A 13,935-nucleotide genomic window follows, 5' to 3' on the forward strand; every position below is an offset into this window, starting at 1 on the left:
TGATGCTATTTGGTAGCATTTCACCCACAGCAGAGTCTCTTTCAAAATGAAATCAATCCTCTCAAACCCTGCCACTGCTTTATCTACTAAGTTTATACAGTATTCTAAATCCTTTATCGTCATTTCAACAATCTTCAACTCTAGTAGATTCCATTTCAAGAAACCACTTTCTTTGCTCATCCATAAGAAGCAACTCCTCGTCCATTAAAGTTTTGTCATGAGATTGCAGCAATTCAGTCACACCTTCAGGCTTCACTTCTGATTCTGGCTCTCTTGCTCTTTTCATCACATCTGCAGTTACTCCCTCCATCGAAGTCTTAAACCCCTCTAAGTCATCCATGAGGTTAGAATCAACTTCTTCCAAACCGCTGTGAATGTTGATGTTTTGACCTCTTCCCATGAATCATGAATGTAATTAATGGCATTTAGAATGGTTAATCCTTTCCAGGTTTTCAATTTACTTTGCCAGATTCATCAAAGGAATTACTCTCTATGGCATCTACAGCGTTATGAAATGTATGTCTTAAATAATAAGACTTGAAAGTCAAAGTAACTTTGATCCATTAACTGCAGAATGGATATTGTGTTAGCAGGCATGAAAACAAATAATCTCATGATATCTCTCCATCAGAGCTTTTGGGTGACCAGGTACATTGTCACTGAGCAGTAATATTTTGAAAGGAATCTTTGTTTCTGAGCAGTTCACAACCGTGGGCTTCAAATATTCAGTAAATCAGGCTATAAACAGACGGCTATCATCCAGGCTTTGTTGTTCCACTTAGAGAGCACAGGCAGAGTAAATTTAGCATAATTCTGAAGGGCCTAGGATTTTCAGAATGGTAAATCAGCACTGGCTCTAACTTAGTCACCAGCTACATTAGCCTCCATCAGGAGAGTCAGCCTGTCCTTTGAAGCTCTGAAGCAAGGCACTGACTTCTCTCTAGCTATGGAAGTACTAGATGGATTATTCTTCCAGTAGAAGGCTGTTTCACCTACACCGAAAATCTGTTGCTTACCGTAGGCACCTTCATTAATTATCTTAGCTAGATCTTCTGGATAACTTGTTGTAGCTTCTACATCAGCACCTGCTGCTTCATCCTGCACTTTAATGTTATGAAGACAGCTTCTTTCCTTAAACCTCATGGATCCTCTGCTAGCTTCAGACTTTTCTTCTGCAGCTCCCTTACCTTCTCACTGCATAGAACTAAAGAGTTAGGGCCTTGCTCTGGATGAGGCTTTGGCTTAAGGGAGTTTTATGGCTGGTCTGATCTTCATTCCAGACCACTACAACTTTCTTCATATCAGCAATAAGTCTGTTTCTCGTCCTTTTCATCCATGTGTTCACTGTAGTGTCAGCTTTATTTCCTTCAAGAACTTCTCCTTGGCATTCACTACTTGTCTAACTAGTGTAAGAGGCCTAGCTTTTGGCCTATCTCGGCTTTTGATATGCCTTCTGCCCTAAGCTTAATCATTTCTAGTTTCTGATTTAAATTGAGAGATGTGCAACTCTTCCTTTCACTTTAACACTTAGAGGCCATTGTAGGGTTATTAATTGGTCTAATTTCAACATTGTTGTGTCTCAGGGAATAGGGGGGCCCGAGGAGAGGGAAAGAGATAGGGGAACAGCCAGTTGGTGGAGCAGTCAAAACACACACATTTATCAATTAAGGTCATTGTTTTATATGGGAGCAGTTCATGGCACCCCAAAACAATCACAATAGTTATATCAAAGATCACCATCAGAGATCACCACGTCAAATACAGGAATAATGAAAAAGTTTGAAATAATGTAAGAATTACCAAAACATGACTTAGAGATACAAAGTGAGTAAATGTTGGAAAAGTAGTGCCAATAAACCTGCTCAAAGTCAATTTGTAAAAAATGCAGTATCTGTGAAGAGCAATAAAATGAAGCACAATAAGGGATGCTTGGTGGCTCAGACGGTTAAGCATCTGCCTTCAGCTCAGGTCATGATCCCAAAGTTCTGGGATCGAGTCCCGCATCGGGCTCCTTTCTCAGCAGGGAGTCTGCTTCTCCCTCTGCCCCCCACCTTCCCTCGCTCACCCTCTCTCAAATAAATAAATAAAATCTTTTTTAAAAAAATGAAGCGCAATAAAATGAGGCATGTCTGTACATCCCTATGACTTATTTATTTCATAACTGGAAGTTTGTACCTTTTGACTGGTCACCCATTTTGCCTACCTCTCTTCCCAGCCTGTGGCAACCACCGATCTATTCTCTGTATCTTTGAATTTTTTTTTTTTTTTTAAGATTTCACAAATAAGTAAGACCACAGGTATTTGTCTTTCTGACTTATTTTACTTAACATAATGCCCTCAAGGTCCATCCACGTAATACTCCATTGTATACATATACCACATTTTCTTTATCCATCTATCCACTGGTGGACACTTTCCATATCTTGGCTATTTTAAATAATGCTGCAATAATTGTGGGGGTGCATATATCTTTTTTAATGTTTCATTTCCTTTAGGTAAATACCCAAAAGTGGAATTGTTGGATCATATGGTACTTCTATTTTTAATTATTGAGGAACCTCCATACTATTTTCCATAGTGGCTCTGTCAATTTACATTCCTATCAGCAGTGCACAAGGGTTCCCCTTTTTCTACATCCTTGCCAACATTCGTTATTTCTTGTCTTTTTCATAGTAGCCATTCTAACAGGCATGAGGTGATAACTCATTGTGGTTTTGATTTGCATTTCCCTGATGACTAATGATACTGATCATCTTTTGTCACCTTCTCATTTTATTGATGGTTTCCTGTGCCATGCAGGAGCTTTTAGTTGATACAGTCCCACATATTTATTTTTGCTTTTGTTGCCTTTCCTTTTGGAGTTAGAACCAAAACATCATTGCCAAAACTGATATCAAACAGCATACCACCTAGGTTTTCTTCCAGGAATTTTATGGCTTCTCAGGTCTTACATTCAAGTCCTTAATCCATTTTGAGTTAATTTTTGTGTATGGTGTAAGATACTAGTTTAGTTTCATTCTTTTGCATGTGGCTGTCCAGTTCTCCCAACACCAGCATGTAGTAAAGAGACTGTCCTTTTCCCACTGTTTATTCTTCGCTCCTGGGTCGAAGATTAATTGACCATGTTTGCATGGGTTTATTTCTAAGCTATTTTGTTCCATTAACCTGTTTTATGCCAATACCACACTGTTTTGATTACTACAGCTTTTGTAGTATAGTTTGAAATTGGGGAGCATGATGCCTCCAACGTTGTTCTTCGTTCTCAAGATTGCTTTGGCTCTTCAATGTATTTTGTTGTTCCACACAAATTTTAGGATTGTTTGGTTTCTATGAAAAATGCCATTAGAATTTTGATATGGATTGCACTATGTTGATTGCTTTGAGGAGTATGGACATTTTAACAATATAAATCCTTCCAATCCATGAACATGGTATATCTTTCCACTGATTTGTGTCTTCTTCAGTTGCTTTCACCAATGTCTTATGGTTTTTAATGTATAGGTCTTTCACCTCCTTGGTTAAATTCATTCCTAGGTATTTTATTCTTTTTGATGTGATTATAAATGGGATTGTTTTCTTAATTTCATGTCCTGATAATTGGTTATTAAAGTATAGAAACGCAATAGATTTGTATATATAGATTTTGTGTCCTACAACTTTACTGAATTCATTTATTAGTTCTAATAGTTTTTTGGTGGAGTCTTTAGGGTTTTCTATATATAATACTGTGTCATCTGAAAATAGTGACAGATTCATACATACGTTTTAAACACTCTTTTGTACATGTAAGTTTCACAATTTAAAAAGCTAAAAAAAATAATAGTGGCTTCAAACTCTAGTCAATTTTCATATAAATGTGCACACGTACACAGATACACACACACAGTTTCCTATCCATCCATCCATCCATCCTTCTCTATCATCTATCTTACTTTTACAGCTGTTGCCTCATCTTTATCATAACTGTCATTTCATGAGAGAACCATCTGGACCAAACAAAGTCAGGTTCCTCATTATAAGATTACTTGTAATCATCTACTACTACTTAAAAGAACTGATTTCAGCAACAAGTTTTACAATTATCTATGTGATTAATTATTATCTATCTCTTTTTTTAAATGCAATCCTCATGAATGGCTGTATCTGTTTATCATCAGCATTTGGCACAGTGCCTGGCACATAATATTCTTAATAAGTAACAATAAATGAATGAACAAACACTACTACTACAACCTTAGGTCAGGGACTAATGATTTTTTTTTTCTTTTGGCTTTCTGAAACAGCCCCCTCACTGGTGTCCTGGCCCTGTCTTATTGTCTTATATCATTCAGATCTACTCTCCATATAGCTATGGCAGGTGGATTTTAGGAGGAAATTTAAACATGCAGCTCTCTTCTCCCAAAACTCCAGGAACTTGTTGTCACTAGAAGTAACCTATGTTTTTTAACTCTACAGACAAAGGCTCCAGGCCAGTCTCACTATGCTCCCTTCCAAACTTCCAACTCCACAGTCAAGGAAAATAAAATGTCTTCATCTCCTTATATAACATCCTATTTTTCTTCTCTAATCCATTTCTTTGATCTGAAATGCTTTGGCTGATTTATTTATCCTTTAAGATTCATCTAAGTATAAACACTACAGGAAGACTTCTTTAACCTACTCAAGCTGGCTTAGATACTCCTCTTCTGTGCTCCAAAGATTATGTCTTCTGTTGCATTTAAAAGATTGCTATGGTATTATGTTTGTATGTATCTCTCAGTAGTTTCTGAGCTTCCTGAATGTGAACTGTATTTTAATTAATTTTTTAATCCCCAGAAAATAGCACAGCATCTGACACATAATAGTTAACTAAATGCCTGATATATGAATACATGGATACATAAACAGCACTTTTCACAATCACTATTAAAAATTTCAAGAACTTATTTTATATTCTTCCCTGTCATATGGCTTACTTACCTGAATTCCCTATAGATATTATTAAAGGCAAGTGATGCTCCTAGCCTCTTGAAAGCATTAGGGTGAAGGGCAAAGCTGTACAGTCGCTTGAAAAGCGATTTGGTGTTTACTGGACTTTTTTCCTGCTGCTGCGGTGTTGTCTGCTTAACGGACCATTTGAGGAATTCGCGAATACACCGACCACAAAAATCTCTTAAAGTACTGTCAACAGGGTCTACAACTCCATCCTAAAACAAAACATAAGATGTCAACTGAATACCCTGGTCTTTTCTGAGTATAACTATAGCATGTTGTGAAAATTAATTTACGGCACTATTCAAGAAAAAATAAGCACAAGTAAAACCAATCAGATTGTTTAGAAACTAAACTCTAATAACAATGTCCTTTTGACATAATGAAAGCATTTTCTTTCAAAAAAACTAAGAAACGGGACACCTAGGTGGCTCGGTCAGTTGAGCGGCTGCCTTCAGCTCGGGTTATGATCCCAGGGTCCTGGGATCAAGCCCCACATCGGGCTCCCTGCTCAGCAAGGAGCCTGCTTCTCCCCTGTCTGCTGCTCCCCCTGCTTGTGCTTGCTCTCTCCCTCTCTCTGCCAAATAAATAAAATCTTTAAAAAACAAAACAAAAAACAAAAAACTAAGAAACTGAAAAATCCATGAAAAAAAGAGACTACTTTAATTATGTAGTAACAAAATTTCTTCCTTTCCCTGAAGAAACCCAATGGCTATATCCTAAAAGTTTCTGTGGTGATTTTACCTCATAACAGTATTTGAAATTGCTTTATTGAACTTAAAGAAAACAAGATCGTTCTGGGTACCAAGAGAACTGTAATGCTACATAAAGAAAAATCAGGGGGGAGAAGCAAGATGGCAGAGGAGGAGGAGACCTAAATTTCGTCTGGACCCAGGAATTCAGCTAGATAGGTATCAAAGCATTCTGAACACCTACAAATTCACCAGGAGATTGAAGAAGAGAATAGCAGCAACTCTGAACAGAAAAATGACCACTTTCTAGAAGGTAGGACGTGCAGAGAAGTGAATCTGAGGCGCTATTCGGGAAGACAGATAGCAGGGGGAGGGAGCCTCCGTCAGCCAATACCAACAAGTGACAGAGCAGCAGAGTACAAAATCGGAACTTAAAGAAGTCAGCTCTGCTGAGGGACATGACTCCAGTGGCTAAGCAGGGGGTGGAACCTTTGCTGGGACAGTGTGGTCTCAGGACCCTCAGGGTCACAGGAAGACCAGGGGTGCCTGAGTGTGGCAGAGCTCCCAGGTATCGGAGCAGGGAAGCCGGCTGCAAAGACGGAGCCAAGGAGTGGGCTCTCAGCTCACGGTTGCCATAAACCATGATCTGCGGCACAGTCCAGCCACTACTCTTCCAGCAGGGACCCAACAAGCGGCAGATCCGGGGAGAATGCCCTTCCTCCCTGGGGAGGAGTGGCGCAGGAGCACACCGCAGGAATCTGCTGGGTTTGGAGACTCCAAACGGGGTCCTGTGCCAGAGATAGAAAAGCTTGGTCACAGGCCGGGTGAGCACGGAGTGCAGCCGGAGACCAGGGAGACAGAAGTGATTGATGCTTTTCTCTGGGGGCTCACTGAAGAGTGGGGCCCCAAGTTCTCGGCTCCTCTAGCACCAGAGATTGGGAGGCTGCCATTTTCACTCTCGTCGTCCAAAGCTGTACAGAAAGCTTTCAGGGAACAAAAGCTCCCGAGAGCAAACCCGAGCAGATTATTTAGTCCACCCCAGGAAGGGCTGGGCAATTCAGCCTCGGGCAAAGACATTTGAGAATCACTGCAACAGGACCCTCCTGCAGCAGATCAGCAAGAACATCCAGCCAAAACCAAGTTTACCAATCAATGAGAACTGCAAAACTCCAGAGCTAGGGGAATATAGCACATAGAATTCATGGCATTTTTCCCATGATTCTTTAGTCTTCCAAATTAATTTTTTTAATTTTATTTATTTTCTATTTTTTAAAATTTTTCTTCTTTCATTTTCATTCAACAACTTATCAATTCCTTCTTAAAAATCTTTTTTAATTTTCCTTTTTACAACCATATTCTATCCCTTCATTGTATTTAACCTTATCTTTTGTGTGTGTATACACACACACACACACACACACACACACACACACACATATATATGTTTCTCTTTCTTTAAAATTTTGGGCTACAGTTTCCTCTCACAGACCAAAATATACCCTAAATCTCTAGTGTATGGCTTTGTTTTAGTCTCCCACCTGATCACATTCTTTTTTTTTTTTAATTTTTCTTCTTTCTTTTTTCAACCAACTTCTTATCAATTCCTTTTTTAAAATCTTTTTTAATTTTCATCTTTACAGTCATATTCCATCACTTCATCGTATTTACCCTTATTTTTGTATATACATAAGTGTTCTATTCTTTAAAGTTTGGGGAGGAAAGTTTATTCTTTCTTACTTCTTTTTTGGGGGGGGAGGCAGTTTATTCTAATAGACCAAAATACACCCAAAATCTAGTGTGTGGCTCTGTTCTATTCACCAGCCTGATCATATTCTTTTTTTTTTTTTTTTTCCTTTTTTTCCTTTCTTTAACCTCAGTTTCGGGTCTCTTCTGATTTGTTTAGTGCATATTTTTCTGGGGTCATTGTTACTCCTTTTAGTATTTTGTTCTCTCATTCTCTGTTCTTCTCTGGATAAAATGACAAAATGGAAAAACTCACCTCAAAAAAAAAGAACAAGAGGCAGTACTGACCACTAGGGACCTAATCAATACGGACATTAGTAAGACGTTGGAACTAGAGTTCAGAATGACAATTATAAAGATACTAGCTGGGATTGAAAAAGGGCACAGAAGATACTAGAGAATCCCTTTCTGGAGAAATAAAAGAACTAAAATCTAACCAAGTCGAAATCAAAAAGGCTATTAATGAGGTGCAATCAAAAATAGAGGCTCTAACTGCTAGGATAAATGAGGAAGAAGAGAGAATTAGTAATAGAGAAGACCAAATGATGGAGAATAAAGAAGGTGAGAAAAAGAGAGATAAACAAATACTGGATCACAAGGGCAGAATTTGAGAAATAAGTGATACCAGATATGAAACAGTATTAGAATAAGTGGGATTCCAGAAGAAGAAGAAAGAGAGAGGGGGGCAAAAGGTATACTGGAGCAAATGTTAGCAAATGTTCCCTAACGTGGGGAAGGAAAGGGGCCATCAAAATCTAGGAGGCATAGAGAACCCCCCTCAAAATCAATAAAAATAGGTCAACACCCCGACATTTAAGAGTAAAACTTGAAAGTCTCAGAGACAAAGAGAAAATCCCAAAAGCAGCTTGGGACAAAAGCTCTATAACCCACAATGGCAGAAACATTAGATTGGCAGCAGACCTATCCAAAGAGACCTGGCAGGCCAGAAAGGACTGGCATGATATATTCAGAGCACTAAACGAGAAAAATATGCAGCCAAGAATACTATATCCAGCTAGGCTGTCATTGGAAAATGAAGGAGATATAAAACGGTTCCAGGACAAACAAAGAGTAAAGGAATTTGCAAACATGAAACCAGCCCTACAAGAAATACTGAAAGGGGTCCTCTAAGCAAAGAGAAAGCCTAAAAATAACACAGACCAGAAAGGAACAGAGACAATATACAGTAATACTTATCTTATAGGCAATACAATGGCACTAAATTCATATCTTTCAATAGTTACCCTGAATGTAAATGGACTAAATATCCCAATCAAAAGACACTGGGTATCGGATTGGATAAAAAAGCAAGACCCATCGATATGCTGTCTGCAAGAGACTCAATTTAGACTCAAAGACTCCTCAAGATTTAAAGTCAGGGGGTGGAAAACCATTTCCCATGCTAACGGACACCAAAAGAAAGCTGGGGTAGCAATTCTTCTATCAGACAAATTAAATTTTTAACCAAAGACTATAATAAGAGATGAGAAAGAACACTATATCCTACTTAAAGGGTCTATCCAACAAGAAGATCTAACAGTTTTAAATATCTATGCCCTTAACATGGGAGGAGCCAATTAATAACAAAATCAAAGAAACACATCAACAATAATACAATAATAGTAGGGGACTTTAACACCCCCCCATCACTGAAATGAACAGATCTAAGCAAAAGATCAACAAGGAAATAAAGGCTTTAAATGACACAATGGACCAATGGACTTCACAGATATATTCAAAACATCTCATCCCAAAGCAACATAATACACATTCTTCTCTAGTGCCAATGGAACATTCTCCAGAATAGATCACATCCTAGGTCACAAATCAGGTCTCAACCGGTACCAAAAGACTGGGATCATTCCCTGCATATTTTCAGACCACAGTGGTTTGAAACTAGAGCTCGATCACAAGAGGAAAGTTGGAAAGAACTCAAATACATGGAGGCTAAAGAGCATCCTACTAAAGAATGAATGGGTCAACCAGGAAATTAAAGAAGAATTTAAAAATTCATGGAAACAAATGAAAATGAAAACACGACTTTCAAATCTTTGGGATGCATCAAAGGCAGTTCTAAGAGGAAAATATATAGCAATACCAGCCTTTCTCAAGAAACAAGAAAGGTCTCAAATACACAACCTAATCCTACATCTAAAGGAGCTGGAGAAAAAACAGCAAATAAAGCCTAAACCAAGCAGAGTCCAAGAAATAATAAATTTCAGAGCAGATATCAATGAAATAGAAACCACAGGAACAGTAGAACAGATCTACAAAACTAGGAGCTGGTTCTTGGAAAGAATTAATAAGACTGATAAACCCCTGGCCAGGCTTATCAAAAAGAAAAGAGAAAGGACCCAAACAAATAAAATCATGAATGAAAGAGGAGAGATCACAACCAACATCAAAGAAATGCAAATAATTATAAAAACATATTATGAGCAACTATATGCCAGCAAATTAGATAATCTGGAAGAACTCGATGCATTCCTAGAGATGTATCAACTACCAAAACTGAACCAGGAAGATATAGAAAACCTGAACAGACCCATAACCAGTAAGGAAATTGAAGCAGTAATCAAAAATCTCCCAACATGGAGCACCTGCATGGCTCAGATGGTAAAGCATCTACCTTCGGCTCAGGTCGTGATCCCAGGGTCCTAGGACTGAGCCCTGCATCTGGCTCCTGGTTCAGCGGGGAGCCTGCTTCTCCCTCTCTCTCTGCCTCTCCCCCTGCTCATGCTCTCTCTCTCTATCTCTGTGTCTCAAATGAATAAATAAAAATCTTAAAAAAAAAAACAAACTCTCCCAACAATCAAGAGCCCAGGGCCAGATGGTTTCCCAGGAGAATTCTACCAAACATTTAAAGAAGAATTAATACCTATTCTCCTGAAACTGTTCCAAAAAATAGAAATAGAAGGAAAACTTCTAAATTCATTTTATGACACCAGTATTACCTTGATCCCCAAACCAAAGACCCCATCAAAAAGGAGAATTACAGACCAATATCCTTGATGAACATGGATGCAAAAATTCTCACCAAAATACTAGCCAACAGAATCCAACAGTACATTAAAAGGATTATTCACCATGTCCAAGTGGGATTTATCCCTGGGCTGCAAGGTTGGTTCGACATCCGCAAATCAATACAATACATTAATAAAAGAAAGAACAAGAACCATATGATCCTCTCAATAGATGCAGAAAAAGCATTTGACAAAGTACAGCATCCTTTCTTGATTAAAATTCTTCAGAGGGTTTTGATAGATAGAGGGTACATACCTCAATATCATAAAAGCCAGCTATGAAAAACCCACAGCAAATGTCATTCTCAATGGGGAAAACTGAGAGCTTTTCCCCTAAGGTCAGGAACACAGCAGGGATGTCCACTCTCATCACTGCTATTCAACATAGTATTAGAAGTCCTAGCCTCAGGAATCAGACAACAAAAAGAAATAAAAGGCATCCAAATTGGCAAAGAAGAAGTGAAACTCTCACTCTTTGCATATGATATGATACTTTATGTGGAAAACCCAAAGGCTCCAACCCAAAATTGCTAGAACTCATACAGGAATTCAGTAAAGTGGCAGGATATAAAATCAATGCACAGAAATCAGTTGCATTTGTATACACCAAGAACTAGACAGAAGAAAGAGAAATTAAGGAGTCGATCCCATTTACAATTGCACCCAAAACCCTAAGATACCTAGGAATAAATCTAACTAAAGAGGCAAAAATCTGTACTCAGAAAACTACAGAATACTCATGAAAGAAATTGAGGAAGATTAATGAAATGGACAAACGTTCCATGCTCATGGATTGGAAGAACAAATATTGTGAAAATGTCTATGCTACCTAGAACAATCTACACATTCAATGCAATCCCTATCAAAATATCATAGATATTTTTCACAGAGCTGGAACAAATAATCCTAAAATTTGTATGGAACCAGAAAAGACCCCGAGTAGCCAGAGGAATGTTGAAAAAGAAAAGCAAAGCTGGCGGCATCACAATTCCGGACTTCCAGCTCTATTACAAAGCTGTCATCATCAAGACAGTATGGTACTGGCACAAAAACAGACACATAGATCAATGGAACAGAATAGAGAGCCCAGAAATGGACCCTCAACTGAATGGTCAACTAATTTTCAACAAAGTAGGAAAGAATGTCCAATGAAAAAAAGACAGTCTCTTCAACACATGCTGTTGGGAAAATTGGACAGCCACGTTCAGAAGAATGAAACTGGACCACTTCCTTACACCACACACAAAAATAGACTCAAAATGGTTGAAAGACCTAAATGTGAGACAGGAGTCCATCAAAATCCTAAAGGAGAACACAGGCAGCAACCTCTTCGACCTCAGCGGCAGCAACTTCTTCCTAGAAACATCGCCAAAGGCAAGGGAAGCAAGGAACTATTGGGACTTCATCAAGATAAAAAGCTTTTGCACAGCAAAGGAAACAATCAACAAAACCAAAAGACAACCTACGGAATGGGAGAAGATTTTTTTTTTTTTAATTTTTTTGTTATGTTAATCACCATACATTACATCATTAGTTTTTGATGTAGTGTTCCATGATTAATTGTTTGTGCATAACATCCAGTGCTCCACGCAGAAAGTGCCCTCTTTAATACCCATCACCAGGCTAACCCATCCCCCCACCCTCCTCCCCTCTAGAACCCTCGGTTTGTTTTTCAGAGTCCATCGTCTCTCATGGTTCGTCTCCCCCTCCAACTTACTCCCCTTCATTCTTCCCCTCCTGCTATCTTGGGAGCAGGTATTTTTAAATGACATATCAGATAAAGGGCTAGTATCCAAAAATCTATAAAGAACTTACCAAACTCAACACTCAGAGAACAAATAATCCAATCAAGAAATGGGCAGAAGACATGAACATTTTTCCAAAGAAGATATCCAAATGGCCATAGACACATGAAAAAGTGTTCAACATCACTCAGCATTGGGTAAATACAAATCAGAAAACCTCAATGAGATACCATCTCACACCAGTCAGAATGGCTAAAATTAACAAGTCAGGAAACGACAGATGTTGGCGAGGATGCAGAGAAAGGTGAACCCTCCTACACTGTTGGTAGGAATGCAAGCTGGTACAGCCACTCTTGAAAACAGTATGGACGTTCCTCCAGATGTTGAAAATAGAACTACCCCACGACCCAGCAACTGCATGACTGGGTATTTCCCAAAGATACAAATGTAGTGATCTGAAGGGCACTTGTACCCCAATGTTTGTAGCAGTAATGTCCATGATAGCCAAAGTATGGAAAGAGCCAAGATGTCCATCAACAGATGAATGGATAAAGATGATGTGGTGTCACACACACACACAATGGAATATTATGCAGCCATCCAAAAAAATGAAATCTTGCCATTTGCAACAATGTGGATGGAACTAGAGGGTATTATGCTAAGTGAAATAAGTCAATCAGAGAAAGACAAGTATCATATGATCTCACTGATATGAGGAATTTGAGAAACAAGATAGAGGACCACAGGGGAAGGGAGGGAAAAATGAAACAAGACGAAACCAGAGAGTGAGACAAACCATAAGAGACTCTTAATCTCAGGAAACAAACTGAGGGTTGCTGGAGTGGAGGGCGGTGGGAGTTATGGGGTGGCTGGGTGATGGACACTGGGGAGGGTATGTGCTATGGTGAGCGCTGTGAATTGTGTAAGACCCATGAATCACAGACCGGTACCCCGAAACAAATATTATATGTTAATAAAAAAAAAGAAAAAGAAATACAGAAACAAAAAAAAAGAAAAATCATATGGAAATGTGGTTCTGAAAATATAATTTTCCATAAAAGCAGTCTCCTAGAGGCGCCATCTTTAAATACCTGAAAAGAAAAGCAAATAAGGAAATTTGAATGTTTTTGTTTCCTGCTAGACCTAATTCCCTCTTAGATCTGTGTAGGAAAGGTTTAACTTGAAAAACTATACTGAACACTGAAATAAGGGAGTTCTTGTACCTAACATCCCAGTTATTTGCTACATATAAAATCTTTGATTACAGTGCTAATTAGAATTCAAGAAGCAATTAACTGTGGAAATGTGAAGAGGTGATACTTACTGCTTCTCAGAGCAGTGTTAAATAAAGCATGTGCTGACATTAGGGAATTACCAATTCTTCCTGGGAAACCTATAGACATGCTTTCACTCAAGCGCTATCCCAACTTCACATTTCCTCCTTTACCTTTCCTTTCCTCAGCTATCTCACTTTACATTATCATGATCTTATCTGATTTCTTTGTGAAACCCTTACTTAAGCCCCTTCAAGGATCAAGAGGGCAAGAGAAACAGCTTAGACAGAAACTTCAGAATAGAAACATTAGAATAAATTCATCTGAATGCAAATATGCCATAAGTTAAATTTAATTAAATATATTTATTATAGGCCAGACTCACTGATAGACACTGCAGGGAATTAAACCACAGATACCATGTCACCATCCTAATTTAAAATGTTCAGTAACTCCCACTGTCCACAACATGGCATCCAACTAGGGT

General features: G+C 38.5%; 1 protein-coding gene across 4 annotated transcripts in view; it reads right to left on the reverse strand.

Moving 5' to 3' along the window:
• The window catches only part of PRKDC (protein kinase, DNA-activated, catalytic subunit), a 240,692-nt gene that overhangs the window by 182,474 nt on the left and 44,283 nt on the right, over positions 1–13,935 (reverse strand). For all 4 annotated transcript variants that reach the window (XM_027608954.2, XM_027608960.2, XM_027608975.2 and 1 more), the window contains one exon: positions 4,960–5,186. In XM_027608954.2, coding sequence (XP_027464755.2) covers positions 4,960–5,186 — 227 coding nt within the window. The remainder of the gene's footprint in view (positions 1–4,959; positions 5,187–13,935) is intronic.

The sequence above is a fragment of the Zalophus californianus genome, chromosome 4 (assembly GCF_009762305.2).
Source record: "Zalophus californianus isolate mZalCal1 chromosome 4, mZalCal1.pri.v2, whole genome shotgun sequence".
Lineage (NCBI taxonomy): Eukaryota > Metazoa > Chordata > Mammalia > Carnivora > Otariidae > Zalophus > Zalophus californianus.